Below are 21,669 nucleotides of genomic sequence, written 5' to 3' on the forward strand. Positions count from 1 at the left end.
AAAATGTCGGCTGATAAGAGTGGGCCTTTTTTTTTATCTCAGCCTGCATCTGGTAACCCCAAGGGCGCTTACTGCAACACCAACCCATCACTCAATACGCTTTCCCCAATCCTCTCTCCCCTTCTCTTGGCGTAGCGCCCCTAGTGGACGCTGCCACATTTGAATGGCTGCCACATGATACGGCAGGGGGCGCTTCGAGATCTCACGCGGTCCCGTTTTTATAAACGTAGCGAGGCCTGCTCCACAAAACCAGCCGACTTGATTTAATAACGGCCAATGATTTAGTATCGTATGCAATCCATGCGCTAAGTCAAACATTGAGTAGACGCCCAGGACCCCTAGCGCTTTGCTCGGTATTGGCATCTGATCGTAAGAGCATCACATATAAGATGGCTTTCGTTCAGAGAAAAGAATCTACTCTACGCCCTAGGTTATACCAAATCTCGAACTCGGAAACTTTCAGCAATTTTTTCCCCTACTTTTCTAGCCATGTCGAGGGTCGTCAAAGCTTTTCGGGAGTTCCTCGTTGCGGAGAAGACTTTTCGGAAGATTTTTGCCAAACAAACGCCCGGTAATCGCATTGCACCCCCAAGGACCAACGCAATGGATGCCAAACTCCAACTCCGGCTTGATGCCGGAGAGGTCGTGAACGGCAAAAAGGCGATTTATCTTCAGGTCAATTCGCAGGCCAAGAACGAAGCATTGAAAAAGTTCAAAAAGAAGTATGGAACTGATGCAAACCTGGCTACCGCATTCATCGATGAAGATACGCCAGAAGAGAAGCAGGAAGAGGTCTTCGAGGAGATGTGGCAGCATCTCGAGCCTCAGATCAGGGAGAGACTTGGTTGAAATAATGTATGCATCGAATGCATTTAAAGGATCTTTCTATTGGTACTGACGATGACCTTACTTTCAGCGAAAGATGCAACGACCGACATACTTCGATGGTGGAGCATGCAAAGACGCATTCCAAGTAGTTCTCATTTGTGGACCAGTTGGGTCAAGATCTTGTATGGCGTTCGATTTGATGCGTTCATGTATCTAAAGGAAATGGCCATAAGCCCCGGACTTCATCTGGGGTCTTGTTAAGACCTGGTTTAGAAACATAGTAGTCGAACAACACCTTGTTCCGAGACTTTATCTCGGTGAAATCGCGCTCGGGAGGAACCCAGCCATCGTCGTCAGTATCAAGAACTTGCTTGACGAAGCTGCGCATTTCGTACCATTCTTGATAGACTTGAAACTCCTTCGTGTGTGCTGCGATCTGCTCGTCATTGAAGTTGAGCGATAGACCTTCTGTGAACCCGAGGTCCCGCTGACTGCGAAAAAGTTCTATCAACGTTTCCCGGAGCGGGAGAATTCCCTCATCCCAAGTATCAACACGACGGAACAGTTCCTTCAGTGGCGAGGGGACTTGCATCGCTCTCCAGGCTGTTCTGTCATTCAAAAAGGATGCAACCTCATAAGCTTTTGTCCAGGTAGCCTTCTCTTTATTATATAATGCAATCTCTTTGTCATCGGCGTCCATATCTTCATAGTCAGGTGGAAGCTGAGGCAATACCTGGCCCACTTGGTAATCTTCGGGCGGAGTTAGAAAAACAGGCCACCTGACTTGTAAAAACAAAGGATTGATAGAAGTATGCTGCCAGTCAATAAAGCCAGTAACCTCGGCTGGGTTATCTTCAGCGACAAAGATATTTCCCATATGAAGATCGGTATGCCATAGTGTGGGCTGGGATTGAGCTAGCAGCTTAGGATTGTTTGCCGCCGCTGGCATAACTCTCTTTGCCATATCGAGGGTTATTAAATGTTCCTCCAAGGGACTATTCAGAGAGACTGGTAGGTCTGGATTGAGACCGTGTTGAGACTTAATGAGTGAGCGATTGATGAGAGATTCGCCTAAATCAATGGTTGTTTTCCCTTTTAAAAAATATCAGCTATAGTAAGTCCAGGAAAAGGAGCGATACTTACAAGGGCCGCAGTGAACACTAGGACTATGCTGCATAGACCAGGCAGAATCACATGAGGGACCAATGCAAAAGAGACCCTCAGGATCCACGGATTGATCTAATGAGATCAATTCATGCTCACCCAAGGAGCCACTTAGGGAGCTTTTGTGGTACAGGCTACCAAAAGCTGGAAACCGAATCTCAGCAAGTTCACGCTCCCATTGCGTGAGACGTTTAATGATCGATATCCGGTTGCTCTCTCCCATTTCATTCCATTTCTTAAAGATCTGGACACCAGGGACCCGCTCCATCACAATATACTCAGCGCCTACCGGGTTGGTTGAATCGGCACTCCATGCTAAGACCTTAGGCACAGGAATAGTGGTATGTGTCCTGACTGGATCGAAAATTTCCATCAGTTTTATAAATTGACGGGATTAAAATAGGAGATCAATCTTACCGAAGCTCAAGACCGCAACCTCGGATGCTGTGCAGTACATAGGCCTTCCTGCATTCGGGCACGGAATTTTGACGATGTATTCTGAGCCATCTGTGGTTGTCACAAGGAGGGCCTTGCTGAACCCACCCTCCATCTTCTCTATCTTCGAAACCTGCAATGCCCCGGCTCCGGGGATGCTTGCGATCACATCACATAACCGGTCAACATCAAAACGAACATAGCGCTTGGAAAGCTGGCGGTCTTCCTCGGAAAGAAATCGGCCATTTGTGTATTTGAACAGCTCCTCTTTGGAAATGGGGTTTCCTAAGGTTTGATCAGCATCGCCGACTCGGTAACCTTTTAGGCAGGTTGTACCTCGAAACGTGATAGATAGGCGTCTTTTGGATATGTCTGAAATTAGGCTCCTATGAAGAGTTCGAGGCCGTAAGACTTTTCTCAAAGTCTGCATGGCGCGAAATTCCGGTTGTGAGACGTAGCCTGAAGAGGGTTTCAAGATGGGCGGCTGGGGACGCGTTCAGGGCCGCGGTAGGAGGCGGCGCCGGATTTAAATATGTCCGCTTCTGCGCACTAAACTACGGACTTAACCATTAGTAATCACTCCGGCCAATGAGAGGTACCGAGCCACTCATGTTTTGTTTTGCATATTTTCTGCTCGCGCATCCGTGTATCCTTTGTAATGTTCGCTGATCCCATCAAGTGCAGTGTGAAATTGAACCTTCAAAACAAAGAGGGTGTTTAATTGTTGCTATTGGCCAAATTAGCCATGTCATCCACCCTTGTTGAGCCCCGCACACCTCACGTGTATTTCCAAACCTTCCTCACGTGAGCGCCAGGGAGCAAGATGTAAATAATTTTTGCCGGTGGTGTTCAAAGAGCATCTTACCCTTTCGTTTTTGAGTCCACTGAGATATGTAGGAATTAATTTCTTTTTCACCAACCCTCAACCCTCTTCCCCCTCTCCTTGTTGACCCTTGTGTTTTCATCACCATCAATTTTCTTCCTCTCTATAAACAATACATTATGTTGTAATGCAAAAGGAATGATGATGATGATGATGATGATGATGATGATGATGATGATGAATTCATTTGCCCGATGTAGCTCGCTCTAATATATGCTGCTATGCGGGAGTGCTGTCAGGCCTGCCGACTGCTAGAAGTTGGGTACCAGCCCATTGGACGGCCGGTTCCTGAAGCTCACAGTGTGAGTTTCCAATCGGTCCTCCCCGAATATAGAAATGCAAAAACGATAAACACATAGGAAACTGCACGTAATGAATGCCATGGCCCCGTCCCCGCTCCCCGAGGGGCCCTTCCCTTCTCACTGTTCGTCCCTACATGACGTCCCTCATATTCGCCATGGGCAAACTTTTCACGCAACCATCCTAGCCATCGGCTGCCGCTCACGTGTTCGTTTGGATCAAGGGAATGTAGTGGATATGGCACTGCACTCCTAGCGGGCGCCATCCTTCTTCTTCCGTCACACTGTCTTAAGGGGCCGTATTTCTCGACACTCTTTCCCACGTCCGGAGAAATGATTTGGGATTATTTCCAAGAACTTCATTGCTGTGACTGATCGTCGTCACTCCGCTCGCTGACCTCGTACCATATATCATCGTCTGGGTCTTCGATTGTGGGTGCATCGGTCAAGATCACCGGAGGAGAGGACTTGCATGGTATCGGGACGGGTGGCCGTAACCAGTCGCTGTCGTCCGGCTGCTCATCCATGATATCCTCCGGTTCGCCCACGCGGCACTTCTTAGACATCGTGTGTTCAGACTCAGTTCTCTGGGTGGCCGTCTGGGATCTTGTTGACCGCTGACTTGCCGACTGTACTGGAGGCAAGACGTGATCTTTGGGCTTGGTCTTTGAGCCTTTCGGGCGACCCGGTCCTCTTCTGGGCTTCGCGAGTTTGATGTGTTCCTCGAGTGATGTCTCCTCTCTCGTTGGTTCTGTCTCAGGTTCCGTTGTAACCTGCGGGGACAGGTGAGAGGGATCTGCCTCCTGCTCCCCCTCTGGTGCATGTATAGGTGCATCCAGGTCGTCCCTTTCGGTGGCACTCGGTCTGAACGGAGATGACGTGGTGTCACTGCTTACGGTATTTCGGAAATGTAGTGGGATGCGGTGGTACGCAGGGCAGTCGGCCAGTGCCTGTTTTGCCTCATCCAACGCCGTAATCTTCACTGGACATTCTCGACTGGCTGGGCGACGTCCTTGGCCGCAATTGGCACATTTGATTGTTATCGCCTGCCCCCGTGTCGACGGACACTCCCAGGTCGGGTGCTCGCCGGCGCAGTGGCCGCATCTATAAACGTTGGAACAGTGTGACTGGATATGCCCCGGTTTTTGGCATTTTCTGCACAGCTTCATCCGTCCCTCGCGGCAGACTCGCGACGCATTGCGGATTTGCTTCCCCCAAACGACACCAGAGATGATAGCACGGTTGGCCACGACGGGGCTGGTGAACTCGATCAGGATCGAGCCCTCCGCCCGGATACCCGGTCGCGTCAGCTAGCCAAGATACTGGATCTTAGCGCTTTCGCTCCTCTGTCGAAGCAGTTCGGCTGCAACGTCGGTCATCGTCTCCGGGGTGAGCTTCATCGATTTTACAGGAACGTGGTACGCCACGACGCCCCACGACGGCTCTTGGACCACGGAAGCGGGCCCGAATGCCTTCAACCATCCCGTATGCTTACGAAGAAGCTCCTCCCCTGCAGCACTGTTTGCTACCATGGTTACATCGCCTGATGGTAGTTTTCGAGCTGCAATGAAGGCAGCCCCTTCAGCCAAAGCGGCAGATTTCTTCTGTCGAGCAGTAGTCACCTTTTGGCGCTCCGCCCGCTCGACCAGCTCCCTCGGTGAGAGCCCACGAATCTGTTCACGGTTTGATCCAACCTTCACGATGACTTGACGATCCTCACGAAATTCGATATCAGGCACCTCGGCAGACGACGTGCCGTTGCTCCGGGTACTGGGTGACGCCGCCTTGGCCAAGCCGCGCTGCCAGTCTCTGGCTCAGAAGTCGCGCCACGCTGCTGCGGAATCGGCCGCAGTGGAGGACAAAGTTGTTGATACAGTGTTCGTTGTATTTTCGATGGTGTCCATTCGCTGGTTCAGACGTTCGGTGTCGGCGTTGATCTTGGTCAGCACTTCAAGCACCTTCGCCATTCCCTGGCCGTCGCCCCGTTGGGCATGGCATTGAGTGCGTACTGGCGGACAGCCCGAATATATTCAGTGACGTATCCGTCCGTCGTGCCATTGTTTTCTATGTGGTCCAGCACCAGGCGGGCTCCCTCTACGATGTCGTACATCGATATGGGTCGGCCGCCGCGGGTTTTGGTGTTCTTCTCCTGTCAGGGGGCAATTTCTGTGCGTTCGCACCAGTCACAACCATTGCTGCCATCCGCCTCCAAAGGGGTATTGGACGATAGCGCTTGAGGTTAGGAATATGATGAATTAATTCTGGGTCCCCTCCCGGGAAAATACATTAGCAGATGCGCTCTCACGTAATAATCTTGAAGACATTGCTAACATTTGTCCCCACTGGCAGGACCTCTCGGTAGTGAGCCGCCCGCGTGGGTCTCTTCACGAGCTCCTCAGCTCAATACAGGCCACCTGAAACTGCTCTGGAATGGACTCAGCGCTAACACACGTTCCGTCTACCTCTCCGTTCAGCGTAATTACGGAAAGCACTGTGCGCTTCAGAATTTATCCGCATGGCCAGTTTCAAAATATTCATTGACCTCATGGCTAAGCGCACAACTCCTTGGTAACGCTAGTCAAAAGGCCGTCAAGCCTGACACCGCACTCGCCGACCTAGCCCCTCTCCGAGCCTACCATATTGACAACTTCCTTGACGATAAACTCTTTGATAACAAGCATTTTCGACGTCTCATAGACGGCGCGAGGAGACTCAACCCTAGGACAAAAGCACGGGTCAGAAAACCGATTTCGCGTGACACTATAACACTATAATGAAACTATCCGCGGGCCTCGCCGCACTCTCGTTACGGCCCTTAGAGATGACTGCGAACCTCCTAGACGACCTAAACTTCGCAACCGCGTGTCGGGTAGCATTTGCTGGGTTTCTCCCCCTCGGAGAATTCACCTATAAGACTGAAGACCTTAGCACACGTTCTATCTTCTCCGCCACAAAGTTAACGCGCTCAGACGTCAGATTCTGCCCCTCGCTGCGGCGACTTGGCAGTCTGCGGTTGAGAGACCGCCTAGACAGCAGTTTCTGGATTAATGACGTAGCCAAGTTGTCAGGATTTTTTGATGAACTCATTACCTGCTCCATCGGAGTGAGGTTGGTCCATCACGGGGTGAGGTTGGTTCATCAAAACGCAAATAAAGAAAAGCCCAGCGGTAGCACGAACCTAGTACTGAAGTGACGATCTTCTTCAGGGCAAGTGCGTCAAGACAAAACATCCTCTTCTACTGCAAAAGCCTAAGCCAACTGTGGATCGCCACCATTGCTGTGGGTAGAATCACGCTCCGGCACAAGCTCAGGAGAGCAGTTTTCCCAGTCTTTAAGAACACCAAGGATGCCACGCCGAACGTTTTCAAAGGCGTCCTCAAAGTAGACAAGTAAGGCTTCCTGGTTGGCGTGTCGATATTCTAGAGACTCTCGTTCTTGGCATAAATTTATATTGATGGCACGTAGCGCCTCGTTCTCTTTTTCAAGCCGCTGGCTGTGGGCTTTCTTAGCGGAATAAGACTCCCACAACATGGAGTAGAATCTCAACATTTGGGCAGCCGGCTGCGAGAGGTGGAGAGAGTCTTGATCTAAGCACTTCAGCTCTTCGACTAGAGGTTGGGAAGGATCATGAAGGGTCTGGGACTGGGAACTTTGAGGCAGTATCAATTCGGGCAACTACTGACGAATTAGCATAATCTCGGGACATGTCTGACAGCCATTGCTCTGCAACCTCTTCCTCTGTTTGAATGGAGCATTGTTCGCCATGCTCGAGTGCTGGACAAGATGGATCTTGAATTGGCGCGGCGACCGACTTGTGCTCATGGTCGGGGTTGTCCATGGTCTCTGCGTTAGTAGCTGAATAAGGTGCTGCCAACATTTTGACACCGGGGAAGATACTTTTATATTGCAATCAATCGTTTCAGAGATAGATCATTTTGTTTGATTATCAAGACTATCGGCTTTTATCGCCCGTGTTCAACAACCTACGGGGCTGATAATTATTGCGGGCGGTACAATTTGCCCGTCGGAGCATATTGCAAATCCCAACTGGTTAATCAATGAAAACGAGTTACTCACTGGACTGGCTCCCCATCAAGGAAAGGGCTGTGTGTAATACTTGGTGATGAATTCGGTTCCGCAAATTGGTTTGCCATATTTCTGGTAAGATCAATTGGCCAAAGGCTCCAAGGGTAAAGAAACTATCTCATCAGGCTGATTTTCGTCCCTACTTTCTGAGTTATGGAAATTGATGATGCGGTGATTATTCCGTCGACCCCTGGATGGATTGAAGCAAAGAAACGCGACCGCATTCTTCTTGTGTCCAGTGGGTTGGGGCTAGAGTTTGATTAGTCATCCTGCCACACCCGCTTCGTAGGAATGGCCAGACAGAGCCTCGCATTACTGTATCTGAGCAGGTACAGCATAAACGGTCACTTTCTGGTAGATTTACGAATAATCTGTAGGGGGGGTTGGGTTTGTTGGTAAGGTTGGTACGACCCAGCTAAAGCCGATTAGTGTGCCCCCGGATGCCATTGGAAATGTATTTGTCTACAGTGCTACTTATATATTTTGATTGGGGTTAGGAATAAACCGAGATACGGATTATAATTCCCTAATAGGTTGTGGAAAGCTAATGTAAATTGATATGTACCTAAAAGAAATAGCTCAATCAAGTATCCCAATCACCCTTAAAGCACGAAGAACCGAGCTGGACAAGCCGCTTCGGTTGAGCAAGGCTCACGTTTTGTTTTCTTAGCAGCGATAGGGGTTCAACTGAGGTTCAACTGGGGTTCAACTGCGGCCATATCTCACGTGATCCGACTATAGTCCCAGACTCCCAGTGAAGTCCCTCGTCCGAATCCCATATAAACCAATTCCTTTTCTTTTCTGCTAAATACTGTTCACTCTGCTAGTCAGACCGCTATCCGGCGACTATACCACCGATGTTAATGTATATGCCTTAGCACCTTCTGCCTCAACACAGAAGATTGCTATAGAGGCCTGGTTTTCGATATGCTACTGTGGGTCGCCTGCGTGTTGTCGGCAAGAGACTCACAACGTAAGCGCGCTAGTGACGCGGTATTGCCACGGAACGATACCATAAGTTAAGGCTAGACTATAGCCGCGAAGATGGCCCCCTCATCATCATTATCTTGGAATACCCAACCTAGAGCCATGCGCGTATAGGTTATGTCCTTGGTCGTGACATAGGGCCTGGGCAGAGACAAGTTAGTGCAAGGATCAGCGGAACGCGTGATGGGTCACCTATCGACCCCCTTCGCCCTCCCTATACTGCTCCGAGATAGAAGCAGAGCGTATATGTTGATTCGAACTTTAGATGATCGGGACTATGGTCGAAATTTGATCTATGCCGTCCAGTGGTTTATCCTCTATAGACAGTCAATCATGTGAACTAATAGCCTCCCTAGCTCGGTGCGTCTGTTTTGCCAATATACCTGAGAGGACGTGCTATTAGTGATGATGACCTTCTGGATTGGACTGGCCCCGACATAGGCGAGCATGACTGTGAGGGATGCTCCGAGAAAACTGCAAAGAAATATGGCAAGATATATTCGCGTAAGCTGCGAACGAAAAAGAGAGGAGGCACAATGAGATCCCGGCACTCCGCGCGACCCTTTGACCCGAAACGATGCTGGAAACTGGGTCGTGGATAAAATCAGCGTCGACCTTTGGTGGGATCCCGCTCCTTTTCAACTTACGTGCCCGTGCGCTCTGCCGTGTCAGTTGCTGAATATTTACTTAACGGAAGTTTCATATAGCGCTTAATTCCACTAATATAGGCAATTTAACGGAAGTGAAATCTCAAATAATTGTTTTAATTGTCTCATTGCTACTTCGCTCGGAGTCTATTATATTAGTTCAATATAACATTACGACCCTGACTGATCCGAATGGGAACCTACACTACTCGTTAGAGCCGATTCTTTCTCCAGCCAGACCCCCTTTTTGTAGGTACCGGCCCACGAGGAGGCCTAGGGCGCAGCCGTAGAAGCCAGTCTTCGCGATCCTTCCAAATGGTATCGCCTAGGTCTACGTGACCAACCGGATTCACCAGTAGCGTAGGAGCGGTCTGCCGCCCCTCCGCGTGACGGGAGTCTTGGTACCGCCGATATGTTAATCGAAAGGTGACCCGGCCTCCTGAGCCCGATGGTATCGTCTAAGTGCGCTCTAGGGGCCCCGAAGGCTACCGCGGGTGGAACATAGTCTTTTCTCTCCTTGGGACAGCAGGTAGCGTATAGGAGGGGTGGTCCAAAAGGCGATGTATATCTGGGGTCTTGCGCTGGCGCTTCCCTCTATAGGACAGTCGGGCCATTTAGGAATGGAGGATCAAGGCGAGATGGATGAGAGCAATCGAGCGGATCATCCAGAGCTATTTATCCGCTAGGCCGTTGCCGCCTGGGTTCTCCTAACCAGCTGTAGCTGAGTCCGACGGAAGATGCCCTTAGCTTCGATGGAACGTTCCGGTGGGAGGGCGGTGTAGGTTATATAGATGATGCTTTACGGGGCCTAATGGAGTCGATGTAAGGTACCATCAGGTTTTGAAGTAGAACTCCAGACAGCCTTATATTCTGCTACGGTTCGGCCTCTATGTCACCTGTAGCATTTTGTGTTCTCCTGTACGGCGTCGAATAAACAGCAAAATTCCTATTAGGTTCCCCCCGGTCCTAAAAAGTGCTGGACACCCATCCATCAAGGCAAAGAGGCCAGTAGGAGATATACTTATTCAGCAGACACACAAAACTGTGGTAGAGCTAGCGCGATAATAGCTATCGGGTCCTTAATCGGTCGACAACGTTCAACGTTCGAAGCACTGCAGTCGCAGTTGTCCCGGCTCTACGAGTGCCAAAGCAACTTGTTGCGATGCTTGAGTAATTGCTACGAGCTCCTGTTGAGTAATACGACGTATTGATTAAGTAGGGGTGGACCCCCTTCGTATAGAAACATACTCTACGAGTTAGTGGTTTTCATCACTCACACTATACTATCAGTCTTGTGTCTGGGTCACTAGGTAGTCATTTTATATAGTACGTAATTCACATCTCTAGAATAAGCGCACGCATTTATTGGAATGACTCTGTCGAGCAACCAGAAGCGCGCGTAGGTGCGGCAGCAATGTCGCGAGGCTCTAGCAGCGCATATTCGTAAGAGCCCACCGAAGAGATTCCGTACGCGGTTGCCTACTAAATAAGCTGCTCAGATGAATAACTAGGTCTGGCCGTTGCCCCTTAACGCGTGCGCTTATAGCCCTCCTTGGAAGATGGCTACGTATAGTCTATGCTGGAAGGGAAGGAATATCTGCTAGCGACTAATCTCGGTAACGGTACGGTCGGTCGCTGCCAAGATATTTAACAATCACTTAGTTCATCGCTTAAAGCGGTGGCCCCTCTAGGACTATAGCTAATAGGTGCAGACACAACATCGAATGTAGAGGTAAGTGCCTATAGTATCTTTCGTTTTGACTGGTAAGGCTATGTAATAGCCCTCCTAACACGAGCAGCCCAAATCTCCGAACGCTGGCTTCACATCTTTTATAGAAACGATTCGGCAATTAGAACATGAAAAGCAAGGCCTTACGGTCGAGCTTGAACGCGAGCGGGCCCGCTCGAAGGAGCTGCTGAGTATAGACCGAGAACGGTAGGCAAAGACCTACTGTCTAGAAGAGGAGCTAGCAGAATGTAAGTCCTTGACCGAGTAGCTCGAGAAAGAGATGAGCTAGGCGAGGGATGGAATCATTGTAGCCGTGAAGGTCTTGCAGAACTCCCAATTGTTGAACGAGGATTAAGTTTTCTTATAAGCGGATAAAGAGGATTCTAGCACGCCGTTATGTAGATAGCAGTCCGATGCCTATATATGGTGGAGCAATTTGTCTTACTAGACGTTTCTAAAAAAGTCTAGAGCTATGGAGCGATCGCTAGTCACAGGAAAAATCAGATGCCCTAGGCGTAAAAGGCACCCGTTGCCCGCGTTTTCTGTAAGGGTATGGGATTCTGTATCCTAGGTGGCCTGAACTTTAGCTAATGTTTGATTTCTAAGTAATGCCCAATCCTACGGAGATACAAATTCTGGCGCAAGTTTTTAGCCAGCGCGGCTGCCCTGATACCCCGACTCTATCGTATGTTGAAGATTGGAGCCTTTATCCTAAAGCACCCAAACCGGTCGGCTTCTCTCTGAATTAGTGGCTGCCGATTGGTTAGCTAAGCCTATAAAGCTATTTAGAACTAGGCTGCTGCTTAGCGCCCATTTATGTAGTTTGCTCGTCCAATTCACATTCTCCTTGGGTTCCTACCTGATTCTTTTATGGACCACCGAGTAGCGGTGTGAAAGAACAGTTTTATATGAATTTCCCTTTAAAAATGGTTCTCGAGAAAAGGGGTATAAATATCCCCTAGGGAACAACTAGAAAAAACCATCGCATTACTTTTTCAATTCCAGATCCATCCTCTTCCGTCTGATATTGTACCATCCCGAGTCTCTGGGCAGCCATCGAAGCCGGCCACGACCAGAATCGCTCTAGAAACCTTACCATAAATCAACTATCCAACCATTTTGAAGTTTCCTTGCCTGCCACTATTAGCGAGCCCCGGCTTCGACCTCAATGCGTTGCAATCCGAGCCGGGTACTAATGCCAAAACGAAGTTTTAAGTAACAGTCGCTCAATCGTAAGTATTAAGCTGGTTTTGGCCTAAATCTCTAATTCTCCCCGATTGCCAAGGGGTCTTTTAAAACTGTTGATGTGTCCCGAATGTGAGGCTTAAGTCTACACTCGGGGAGGCACCTAGACATTTAGGATATAAAAGCCACTGCCACCGCCGATCGTCTTTTATGATAAACGCGTCTTTGACCTCTACCGAGAGGACCAGGCGTGGCTTCGTTCGACTTTTCATCCGATGAGCATAAGGCACACACTAGATAGGAACGAGCCATACGTTTAATGTTTGTTTCCTTTTCTATATAAATCTATTGCGATAAAGCCAAAGAAAGTACGGAAACTCTGAGAGGAAACGGTACTAATGAGCCCGTTTTAGTATCTAAGATGGCCTTTGTTTGTTCCATAAAGTTCTAAGTTATTTTGGTGTGAATATCGTCCACGATATTGGCTCGCGACTGTAACCGCTCTTCTCACCCAAGCTATCGAGTAGTTTTTATTCGCGATAGCAAAATAGCTTGGAAACCCTCTTTTATATACGTCTTAGGAAATCAGAAACCTTTTTCGCAACTCTTTTGGCCTTGTGGTGGCTCTGTGGTACCTCGTTAGACTGTGACGTAGAACTAACTTGATAGGAGGACTGACTAGGCGAGTATTGGATTGCGAGTCAAGTAGCTTTATAGGATATATTTCTTCTAGCGAGGGCGCTTGGGATCTTCTCGTACGGTCTTCCTCCGCAATAGGTTCTTCTATGGCGGAGGGAAGTAAACCAACGTGTGAGGCAAGGCTCTTCTGCTCCAACGACATAGACCGGTCGATGGACAATGCCAACTGCAACTTACGTGTAAGGCTCTGCGCTCGAAGGATTCTAGGACTTACCATATCGGAGTGTCCGATGATGATCGCGCGTATTGGATTTGGATCGAGATTTACGCACGAGGTAAGGCCCCCATTGAAGATGGCAAGCTTTTGTAATCCATAAGAGTACACCGCAAATAAATTCAAAGTGAGCCTACTGACAGAGTGGTCAGGGGCCTTATACCTTTTCGAATAGTCTACGCTAAGGATTGAGCGGTATTGCGCGAATTCTGCAGTTTATGATTCCCCAGATAGAATTAAGTGAGATATAATTCGTCATTCTCCCTTCTTATTGTTGACTACTAAGCCCACTCCAGCTACATGGAACTAATCCCGTAACACGCCTCTTCATTGCGACATAGTCCGACCTCCCAGCTCAGGGGACCGAGCGGTGTCATTTACAGCAATGCTGCCGCTCCTATCCTCAAGGTTGGGTGGCTTGTCTGCTTCGGCTTGCCTTACCACTGAGTTGATCAATACTTCGACGGATTTGGGCTCCTCGTCACCCAATGCCATTCCATGCTATCTAAGGAGGTAGTCCGTGACGGTCCCAAGCCTTCGATTGACATCGTAGAGAAGTTCGGCCACTTTGACAGTCTCGTCGAGCTCGTTGCTGGTCTGCGCTAGCGACTATTGTACTGCAGCCAGGTTATGTTCATACTTTGCAATGATTTTTTCCGCTCGAACACTCCGTGTGTTGAGCGTCGCAATCGTACGAAGTACTTCCTGAGCACGGTTAGCTGAGCCTTAAATGCATCGGCGGAGAGAAACATACCGAGGCATCCATATCGATAAAGCTCGGAGACGGGGTAGGAGGTCGATAGCCGGCCATGGAATGCACAGAAAGCCGCGAACGTCTTGAGTGTGCTGCTTCTCAAGAAAGATTCTGTGGCTGCAAACCCGGAAGATATATACTTATAGACAGTTCGGATCGCTATACTGTCTTTCTTGACCATCAAGACATTACTTTTATCCGTCCTTCCCTGAGGGTTGGGATGTGAATACAGAAAATAGTACCACGATGCTGTGCCACCAACTTTCATGATTTCCTAGCAGCCAAATGATTGCTTCGTGCTTGATGTTCTGTTTCAATTCAACCATATGAAGTCGAGGATGCGTAACGTGATGCTCAATATGATTATGATTATTGCTTATCATTTAATCGTACCGTCCACCGACACATTTCATCGCACTTTCCCCTTAATAGGATTGTGTCGGCGACAATTGCTGACTGACATTATATGACTGCTACGGTACAGTTATAAAACCTAGTACCAGTCATTTGCCTGATGTCTGGGTCTTCCCGTCGGATCCTCGTGTTGTCCATCAACACATCTTGTGACCACAGCCAGCACACTACAGTAGAATTCGAAAACAGATTACCTCCCAGACACACACACGTTGTTTCTCGGCCCATACCCGGAACGACGCTAGGCCATATTAGGCTAATATGAAAAATCCCCTGCTGAGCAGTATCGTGGTATAGAACGTATTGGGCTGTAATGTTCTAAGAGTCATTGTAAATTTCCGTATTAACCCCTGAAAAGGGACCACGTGATAATTACATCATAGCTAGTGACGTGACTGGCGGACAGTTCGAAAATCACCACAGGAACGCCTCTCTCCCTATTCAATTCTTCCAGGCCCTGTCCCTCGATTCGGATTCATGGCTAAGCTACAAGATCTACCGGCGGAAATGCTGTCTGCAATTTTCGCTTATATTCGGTCCGTTGAGGCTCTGCGCTCTCTCTGTTTGGTGTCAGAAAAACTCTGCGGTGTAGCTCAGCCTCTACTGTACCACGACGTGTTTCTAGGATTTCCCGATCTGACAGATAACTCCTTACGGCCACTGTTCCTCTTAGCTCGCACTGCTGTCTCTTGTCGTTTTTTAGCTGCCCGAATACGTCGCATAGTCCTTCGTTTTGCTTTCAACGACGTGCTGATTAGACATCCAAGAAGTCTTACTGAAGTCCGTTCCACTGGCTGGCAGTCTCGTGCAATTCAAGTGCGCAATGTTACGCCCATTTTTCCGTCCAGAATTCCTCAAAATTTAGATATGGATGATTGGCGCTCCAGACTTATCGCTTCTGCTTCACTACTCTTTGCTAATACACCCAATCTTGAAGACCTGACTGTTCCGACTGGTTTTTGCAGCGTCGACTGGTTAACAACTTTTTGTTCGACACCTATTGATGACCACCACAAGTTTCCGCTACTGGGAGATCTAAGGGTCTTGCATCTTACGTACACAGACGGCGACACAGACGGCGAACGGATGGATCGGGCCAAACTCAGCCTCACAGATATTATACCGCTTTTATCGTTGCCACGGTTGGACAAGATTCACGTGGATAACTGCTGTGGACACATCCCAGGTATATCATCTTACCTGTTACCTGAACAGGCTCCTCACGGGACTTTCGACTTTTCTGAGATATGTTTCCGATACAGTTGCGTGGATGCAACCAGCATTCACACGCTCATGGCGGCCTGCAAGTTTCTGAAATGTTTTAATTACTCCGCTTGTGCAAGCCCTTTTAACCAGTTCAATCCCTTAGAACTGAGGTCAGCACTCAATAGTCAACGGGGTAGCCTTGAACGACTGGATGTCTCCTTCTACGATAACATGGAAGATAGTGACTATGTGCGGGTTTGGGGAAATATGTCATACGGTTCATTCCTCGACTTCATCAATCTGACATCGTTGGACGTGGACCAAGCATTTATTGATGTTCTGCCGGGCCTTCCTCCTAGCCTAAAGGCGTTCGGTCTTCGGAACTGCTACGCCTCTGTGTACCACAGTATTTGTTATATAGCTCAAAAGGTAAATTCAGGAGCGACGCCATTGCTCAAGGAAGTCTTTTTGAGCACGGACGTTTTAACTCCGGGGAAAATGCTAGATTTGCCGTCAAGGGGAGCCACAGATGTTCTGTTCTATGAGGCATGCAATCTTTTGAAAAGCCTCTTCACTGGAACGGACGTCTGCCTCAGACTTGAGAGTGATCTTTTGTCACACATGGCCCATGACTACAGCTTTGCTTTCGAGTTTGACCGGTCGGGCCAATTCTGGCCATTGATATATCTCACATAACAACTTGCAAGTCGGGTCTTGTTCAATCCCAAATATCTTTCGTTTTTTTACATATTCAAACCCAGCCCCGGTATCGTTTACCAAATCTCGAGAATTTCTGTGGGTATTTTTGATCGCCTGTTCGCTGCATTCTGCTGCCTCGGCCATTTGAAACCAGGTCACCGACTGGCTTTGTATCATATCACTGATGAGATGTAGCTTGGACGGGGCTAGTGACGGTGCCGGTGTCATATTGCGCGGGAATTCTGGCAGATCTCAGATAGTGGTGCTGTGAAGGATGGACGTCGGGTGGGAAGGTGTGTATAGGAGTTTCGTGTAAAGTACGGTATTATACGTAAAGCGGTCGTTCTGGATTTAAAAAAAGATCTATTGCCCTGAAACGAACGAAGTGAGAGAAAGGGATTCTCCGCGGGCGGGGATACCCCTGTTACTGGAAACTTTATTTTTTTCGCTGTTGTTAGCCAGATTACGGCTTCTCATTCGCTACTTCGATCCACTGCCTTTCTCTGATTTGCTACCTTTTCATTCCACGCTCTCTTTTGATTGCTGTTCGAGCAATGTCCGGTTCAGTTTAGTGTTGGCGGGTTTTAACCTTAATCATTGGCTCTTTCTACTATAACCCTAACAGCTGACTCTCTAACCCTGGTATCCGTGCCTTGTGCTTCCTATTCATTCGTTATATCCTCATGCTCATTATGTGTATGGTTTTGCTACGCACTTCTTTAAGAGCTTCATCTGGTTGGTTAGGTGACTCTGACGTGTCTAGATACACCGCTTCGTTTTATATATACTCTTGTGTTTTGGGGTTTACTGTTTTTACCTATCAAAGTCTTCGGGACTGTTTGAAATATTCTATTGTCCACTTTGTATTCTTGAAGTGCTTGCCTGCTATGCATATGGATATGACGGAGACATAAACACATTCTTATTTGATATCGATATGTCCTTTTCTGCGATTCAACCTAGGTATGCCCTTCGACTACTTCCGGAATTCTTTCTCCTCACCATCTCGTCCTTCACTATTGGGTTACCGGCCTAGTGCTGTATAGCCCGACTCCCCACCTCTTACATTCCTTCCACCCACTCCGTCGGCCTCACGTCTATGTCCTTTCCCTCCTCCGTCGTACGATTCACTAATTTGTCGCAATCATGTTACTGGCTTTTCCCTGGCTCCAGCGCTACCATCTCAATTAACCCCACCCTATCCTCACTTCCCTCCCCTATCCTATATGACCCCGTCGAGTGTCCATTCCACCTTGGTTGCACCTGGCTTCTCGCAGACGATACTCCCACCTAAAGTCACCTCCGGCGTTCGCGCCGGCCCTTGTAGCTAAGGTGTTTCATCAAGTCCTCGTCTTCTTGCTCCAAGACCGACCTTGGATACGACTACAAGACCCTGTCTGCCTATAGTCTCGGCAGCTGGAGGTCGAGTTGTTCCAACTTCAATTACCGTTGCTATAGATCCGTTGGTTCGGGATGGGATATCTCCAGCCCTACAGTCCTAGTCTATGCCGAGAGCTCCGACCGATGGATTCCTAGGACCGGATTCCTATAGCTATCGATTAATTCCGCACTTACCTAGCTCGCTTCAGTCCGCCGCCCCAGCAAGAGGTCGGGCCCGTCTTAGACGCTTCTGCAGCCTAAACGACGTATGCTGGACACCGATACGGACTCTAGCTACATCATCAATAAGGCTCTAAAGTTACTGCGTGATGAACTTGAGTCGAGAAGTTCAGCATCTACGACGTTTCCACTGGTGCTCACTGAAGCTTAAATAAGAGCTTCCATTGCCTAATATCAAAGTCATATAGAAGATTCATCAAAGCAAGGCGTCTGCTTATCCTGCGGGAGGTTTGTGCCGATTCTGGAGATTGTAGAAATGGAGGACAGTGACCCTTTGCTCCTGCCACTAGCTACCCACCTTGACTATTGCGGTAAACATAGCGACGAGTGGGATATATATTTGACCTACCTTAAGTCTCTATCTCAAAATTCGAACCCTCTCGCCGCATCCATCCAAAATACAGTTCTACGTGGCCAGCAGTAGATCCCTAGCCTTTCTTACAGGATTTGGGGCCAGGCAACCCTTACTGACCATTGGCATGACCTATCGTATTTTACTAGCGCATTTCTAACTTTATTTCCCCTCGGCATTAGCGGCTATCTGGACGAGCGTTTATTCGACGTCTCTTTGTCTTCCTTTGCGGAGTGGGCATTAAAGCACTATAGCAGGAGGTATGGTTTACTGAATGCTATTAGTTTATGAACTTCCGTCTCTAACTAGAGCAGGTTTGCGCGCTATAGAATCTTCATGTATCTGATATATAACGTGCTTCTGATTCGAAAATCTTCCCTCGCGAATAAATTAGTCCTTTAACGTCGGCACTAGTCAACAACCGCTGACGACATTTCTTCTCTTACTAAGGATCGACTTCGTAATGCACTACAAGATCTAGAGATCCATCATGAAATCAAAGACCTAGCAATTTCCCGTCTGCTATATGTTATGAAAGCAATTGCTATATAGGTCCCTAGCTCTTTCGTTCAAAAATTGAGAATGCGGTCTGAAATCCGAGGTCTCATCGTCCGTTTTGGAATGCCTACTTTTTGGGTTACCATTAACCCCTTAGATTTACGGAGTCCACTTATCATTATCCTGGCTGGTGTTGAGTATTCCGACGACATATTGTCGGCCTCGAGCTCCGCTATTCGAGGTGCGACCGCCACATCCAACCTAGTGGCGGTTGCCTCATTTTTCTATAGTGTTTATACCGCTGTTCTGGATGGGTTGTTCGCTAGCGGACGCGATCGCACCGGGATTCTTGGGGATGTTTCAAATCATTATAGCGTGGTTGAGACTAATGGCAGAGGAATGCTGTATTTACACGCAATAGTGTGGCTCAAAGGCAACCTCTCATTTGCTAATCTACGAAGCCGCGTTCTCGCCGACGCTGAATTTGCTACGCGTGTGCTCCACTACCTCGAAAGTGTCATCATCTAGAGCATTAATAAGAGTAGCCTCGTTGATCCGGAAGTCAATCTTGTGCCGATAAGCCCTTCTGCTTCCGACCTAGAATCGGATCATGATTTCTATATCAGGCTAGCTGATGATAGCAACCTCGTCGCTCGATCTAAGTAATTGCACTCTAAAAGGCACTTCGCCACCTATTTTAAAAACCGCCCAATAGACTGGTCTAAAAAAATTTGTCGCTTTGGTATGCCCCGTGAAATCGTACCCTCGTCTAAGATCGATGATCTTAGGGTGACTCACCTAGCTCGGAATCATCCCTGGATAAATCTATGGAATCCCGCTATTGCTAGCTGTCTCCGTTCAAACCACGATATCTCCTGGCTCCCAACCGTCTCAAAATCGCTGGCCCTAGTCTACTACATCACTAACTACGCCACGAAAGACGACGTTTCTCTATAGCAGCTGATAGCGAAGGGAGCACTCTTGAAGTAAGCAATTAAAAAAGCAAAAGCTACCGACCCACCTACTGCTAATGATCTACGGCTTCGGGAAAGGAACATAGATAATTTCGCGCTCCGTTGCTTTAATAGCCTAGCGCACGACCGGGAAGTGAGTGGTGTTTAGGTCGCTAGTACCTTACTCTATCTCCCTAACTACTACACAGTCGACACCAAATTCGTCCGTGTCAACCTATAGTGGCTAAGGCAGTATGTACGTGATATTCAACGTGAGCCCAGTACAAACGTTAATGATTCTCCTGGAACTACTAACGAACCCTGTACATTCCAGGCTGGGGATATAGCTCCAGTGAGTTTGTTCGATAACTATAAATGGCGGGGGGTCGACCTTGCTACCTTTTCATTCTTTGAGTACTGTATGCTAGTCCAAATAGGAAGGAAGCGGAGAAATCATCACGATCACTTCGACTTTGACCCGCGCCACCCAAGATGTGGCGCTTACGTCTAGTATATCGCTCGCTCACCATCCTAGGTAGCCACCGTCGCATTTAGTGGACAACTCACATAGTATTAAATGGCGGAAGACTCCATCCGCGGAGGGCATCTAAAGACCGATGCTATTGCGAATGATCTCGGTGAGATACTTCTCGGTCTTTTTGTTCCCTGGGACAAGCTACGCGAGAGGTTTCTTTGTGGACCCCCTGAATCCAATATCTTGTCGTATATCTGGTCGTCGGTTAAGCCCACACTGGTGCTATATATCTAGGAATTTGCCACCAATATCGAACTTCTTCGGAAATCGAAAGACGACTGCTAAATCGACGCTAGATTACGGTATTCATTGAACGACCGCGCTGAGCTGTACGATTGTTATGTTAATAACATAGATCTGGCCGACCATGGGCATATAGACGCACCCGATTGTGATGATATTATGGCCCCCAAAGATAAGCGGCTCACGGCGGAGACTTTGATCGCCGCTTATAATATAGTAACCAAAACCTAGGGCTAAGATTGTTTCATCGTAGTAAAGAGAGCACCGGTCTTGGCCACTTTCTGCTGGGCACACAGTCTCACATAGATAAATCCACTTCTATCTAGTACCTATTCTCTCCGACCTAATCACGCTTTGGATTTAGAAATCGTTGCACCCACAGTCCTGCAAGATTGGGAAAAGCAACTTTCCAGCTATAAAAAGCCTTTTCAGGACGGTGACCTTTCCAATATTACCCCACACCTACCTGACTTTGATCTAGTAGATGAAGATGGCATGCTACAGCCTATACTGATCAACGCAAGTATGCCTAGTGATTCACTAGTAAGGCTGGATCTCGAAAATCCGACACCGGATTCTCTCCTTAGGCTGATCGTCAAAGATATCCCACTAAATACGAAGCAATTACTCGTAGTGCGAAAGTTGTTAACTGAAATTATGTCGTGGACTGAATATCTACACGACTCATCACGGCGCGGACAACTACTTCTGTGTATTACGGGCGAAGGTGGTATAGGTAAGACGTAGATACTAAAGGCCATCGAAGCCGCCCTGTGTATTATTAGCCGGAAGCACGAAATTATCCTTATAGCCCCTACCGGAGCCGTAGCAGACAATTTAGGAGGGAACACCTATTATACTTCCCTTGGTATCAATCTTTCCTATAAAGCTACTGTAAGCACCCGCGTTCGACGGTTATGGGCACGAAAGACAATCCTGGTGATTGACGAAATAAGTATGGTGGATCTGAAAATGTTGAGTGTGATTAATAACTAATGCAAAGTCGCTCGGTCATTGCCGAGATCCTCTCCCGATCTCTTTGGCGGCCTTCCAGTCGTGATTCTTATGGGCGATTTCTTCTAGTTCCCTCCTGTTCGCGGTCCACTATTATAGAAAAGACCAAGGTATGGAGTCGACGATGATGCCGCCGGCCGGCTCATTTAGCGTAGATTTGAACACGTTATCATTCTCGATGAGCAAATAAGACAATCCGAGGATCCATCGTTTCGTGGGTTCTTA

At 48.2% G+C, this 21,669-nt stretch overlaps 8 protein-coding genes across 8 annotated transcripts; 4 read left to right on the plus strand and 4 right to left on the minus strand.

Annotated features, from left to right (window-relative positions):
• Positions 1 to 489: 489 nt before the first annotated feature.
• Positions 490 to 849, plus strand: N7498_001700 (uncharacterized protein; the record flags this gene model as incomplete). Its single annotated transcript, XM_058448762.1, has 1 exon — positions 490 to 849. The coding sequence occupies one exon, from the start codon at positions 490 to 492 to the stop codon at positions 847 to 849; it is 360 nt and encodes a 119-aa protein (XP_058311106.1).
• A 184-nt stretch (positions 850 to 1,033) lies between these two features.
• N7498_001701 (phosphotransferase family protein) lies at positions 1,034 to 3,102 on the minus strand (the record flags this gene model as incomplete). The annotated part of the gene is made up of 4 exons (XM_058448763.1): positions 1,034 to 1,920; positions 1,972 to 2,346; positions 2,410 to 2,712; positions 3,027 to 3,102. The coding sequence occupies 4 exons, from the start codon at positions 3,100 to 3,102 to the stop codon at positions 1,034 to 1,036; spliced, it is 1,641 nt and encodes a 546-aa protein (XP_058311107.1).
• An 866-nt stretch (positions 3,103 to 3,968) lies between these two features.
• On the minus strand, positions 3,969 to 5,719 carry N7498_001702 (zinc knuckle domain protein; the record flags this gene model as incomplete). The annotated part of the gene is made up of 3 exons (XM_058448764.1): positions 3,969 to 4,866; positions 4,933 to 5,418; positions 5,568 to 5,719. 3 exons carry the CDS (start codon positions 5,717 to 5,719, stop codon positions 3,969 to 3,971), a joined length of 1,536 nt encoding a protein of 511 aa, XP_058311108.1.
• A 1,139-nt stretch (positions 5,720 to 6,858) lies between these two features.
• Positions 6,859 to 7,447, minus strand: N7498_001703 (uncharacterized protein; the record flags this gene model as incomplete). The annotated part of the gene is made up of 2 exons (XM_058448765.1): positions 6,859 to 7,284; positions 7,340 to 7,447. 2 exons carry the CDS (start codon positions 7,445 to 7,447, stop codon positions 6,859 to 6,861), a joined length of 534 nt encoding a protein of 177 aa, XP_058311109.1.
• A 6,210-nt stretch (positions 7,448 to 13,657) lies between these two features.
• On the minus strand, positions 13,658 to 13,967 carry N7498_001704 (uncharacterized protein; the record flags this gene model as incomplete). The annotated part of the gene is made up of 3 exons (XM_058448766.1): positions 13,658 to 13,765; positions 13,823 to 13,861; positions 13,911 to 13,967. The coding sequence occupies 3 exons, from the start codon at positions 13,965 to 13,967 to the stop codon at positions 13,658 to 13,660; spliced, it is 204 nt and encodes a 67-aa protein (XP_058311110.1).
• A 4,138-nt stretch (positions 13,968 to 18,105) lies between these two features.
• On the plus strand, positions 18,106 to 18,753 carry N7498_001705 (uncharacterized protein; the record flags this gene model as incomplete). Its single annotated transcript, XM_058448767.1, has 4 exons — positions 18,106 to 18,269; positions 18,294 to 18,461; positions 18,516 to 18,594; positions 18,616 to 18,753. The coding sequence occupies 4 exons, from the start codon at positions 18,106 to 18,108 to the stop codon at positions 18,751 to 18,753; spliced, it is 549 nt and encodes a 182-aa protein (XP_058311111.1).
• A 30-nt stretch (positions 18,754 to 18,783) lies between these two features.
• Positions 18,784 to 19,656, plus strand: N7498_001706 (uncharacterized protein; the record flags this gene model as incomplete). Its single annotated transcript, XM_058448768.1, is given in 3 exon segments — positions 18,784 to 19,215; positions 19,228 to 19,361; positions 19,380 to 19,656. The coding sequence occupies 3 exon segments, from the start codon at positions 18,784 to 18,786 to the stop codon at positions 19,654 to 19,656; spliced, it is 843 nt and encodes a 280-aa protein (XP_058311112.1).
• Positions 19,657 to 19,906: 250 nt separating this feature from the next.
• Positions 19,907 to 21,426, plus strand: N7498_001707 (uncharacterized protein; the record flags this gene model as incomplete). The annotated part of the gene is made up of 3 exons (XM_058448769.1): positions 19,907 to 19,975; positions 20,863 to 21,166; positions 21,197 to 21,426. 3 exons carry the CDS (start codon positions 19,907 to 19,909, stop codon positions 21,424 to 21,426), a joined length of 603 nt encoding a protein of 200 aa, XP_058311113.1.
• Between the last annotated feature and the right edge of the window lie 243 nt (positions 21,427 to 21,669).

The sequence above is a fragment of the Penicillium cinerascens genome (assembly GCF_028974065.1).
Source record: "Penicillium cinerascens strain IBT 15544 chromosome Unknown contig_1_segment0_segment0, whole genome shotgun sequence".
Taxonomy (NCBI): Eukaryota; Fungi; Ascomycota; class Eurotiomycetes; order Eurotiales; family Aspergillaceae; genus Penicillium; species Penicillium cinerascens.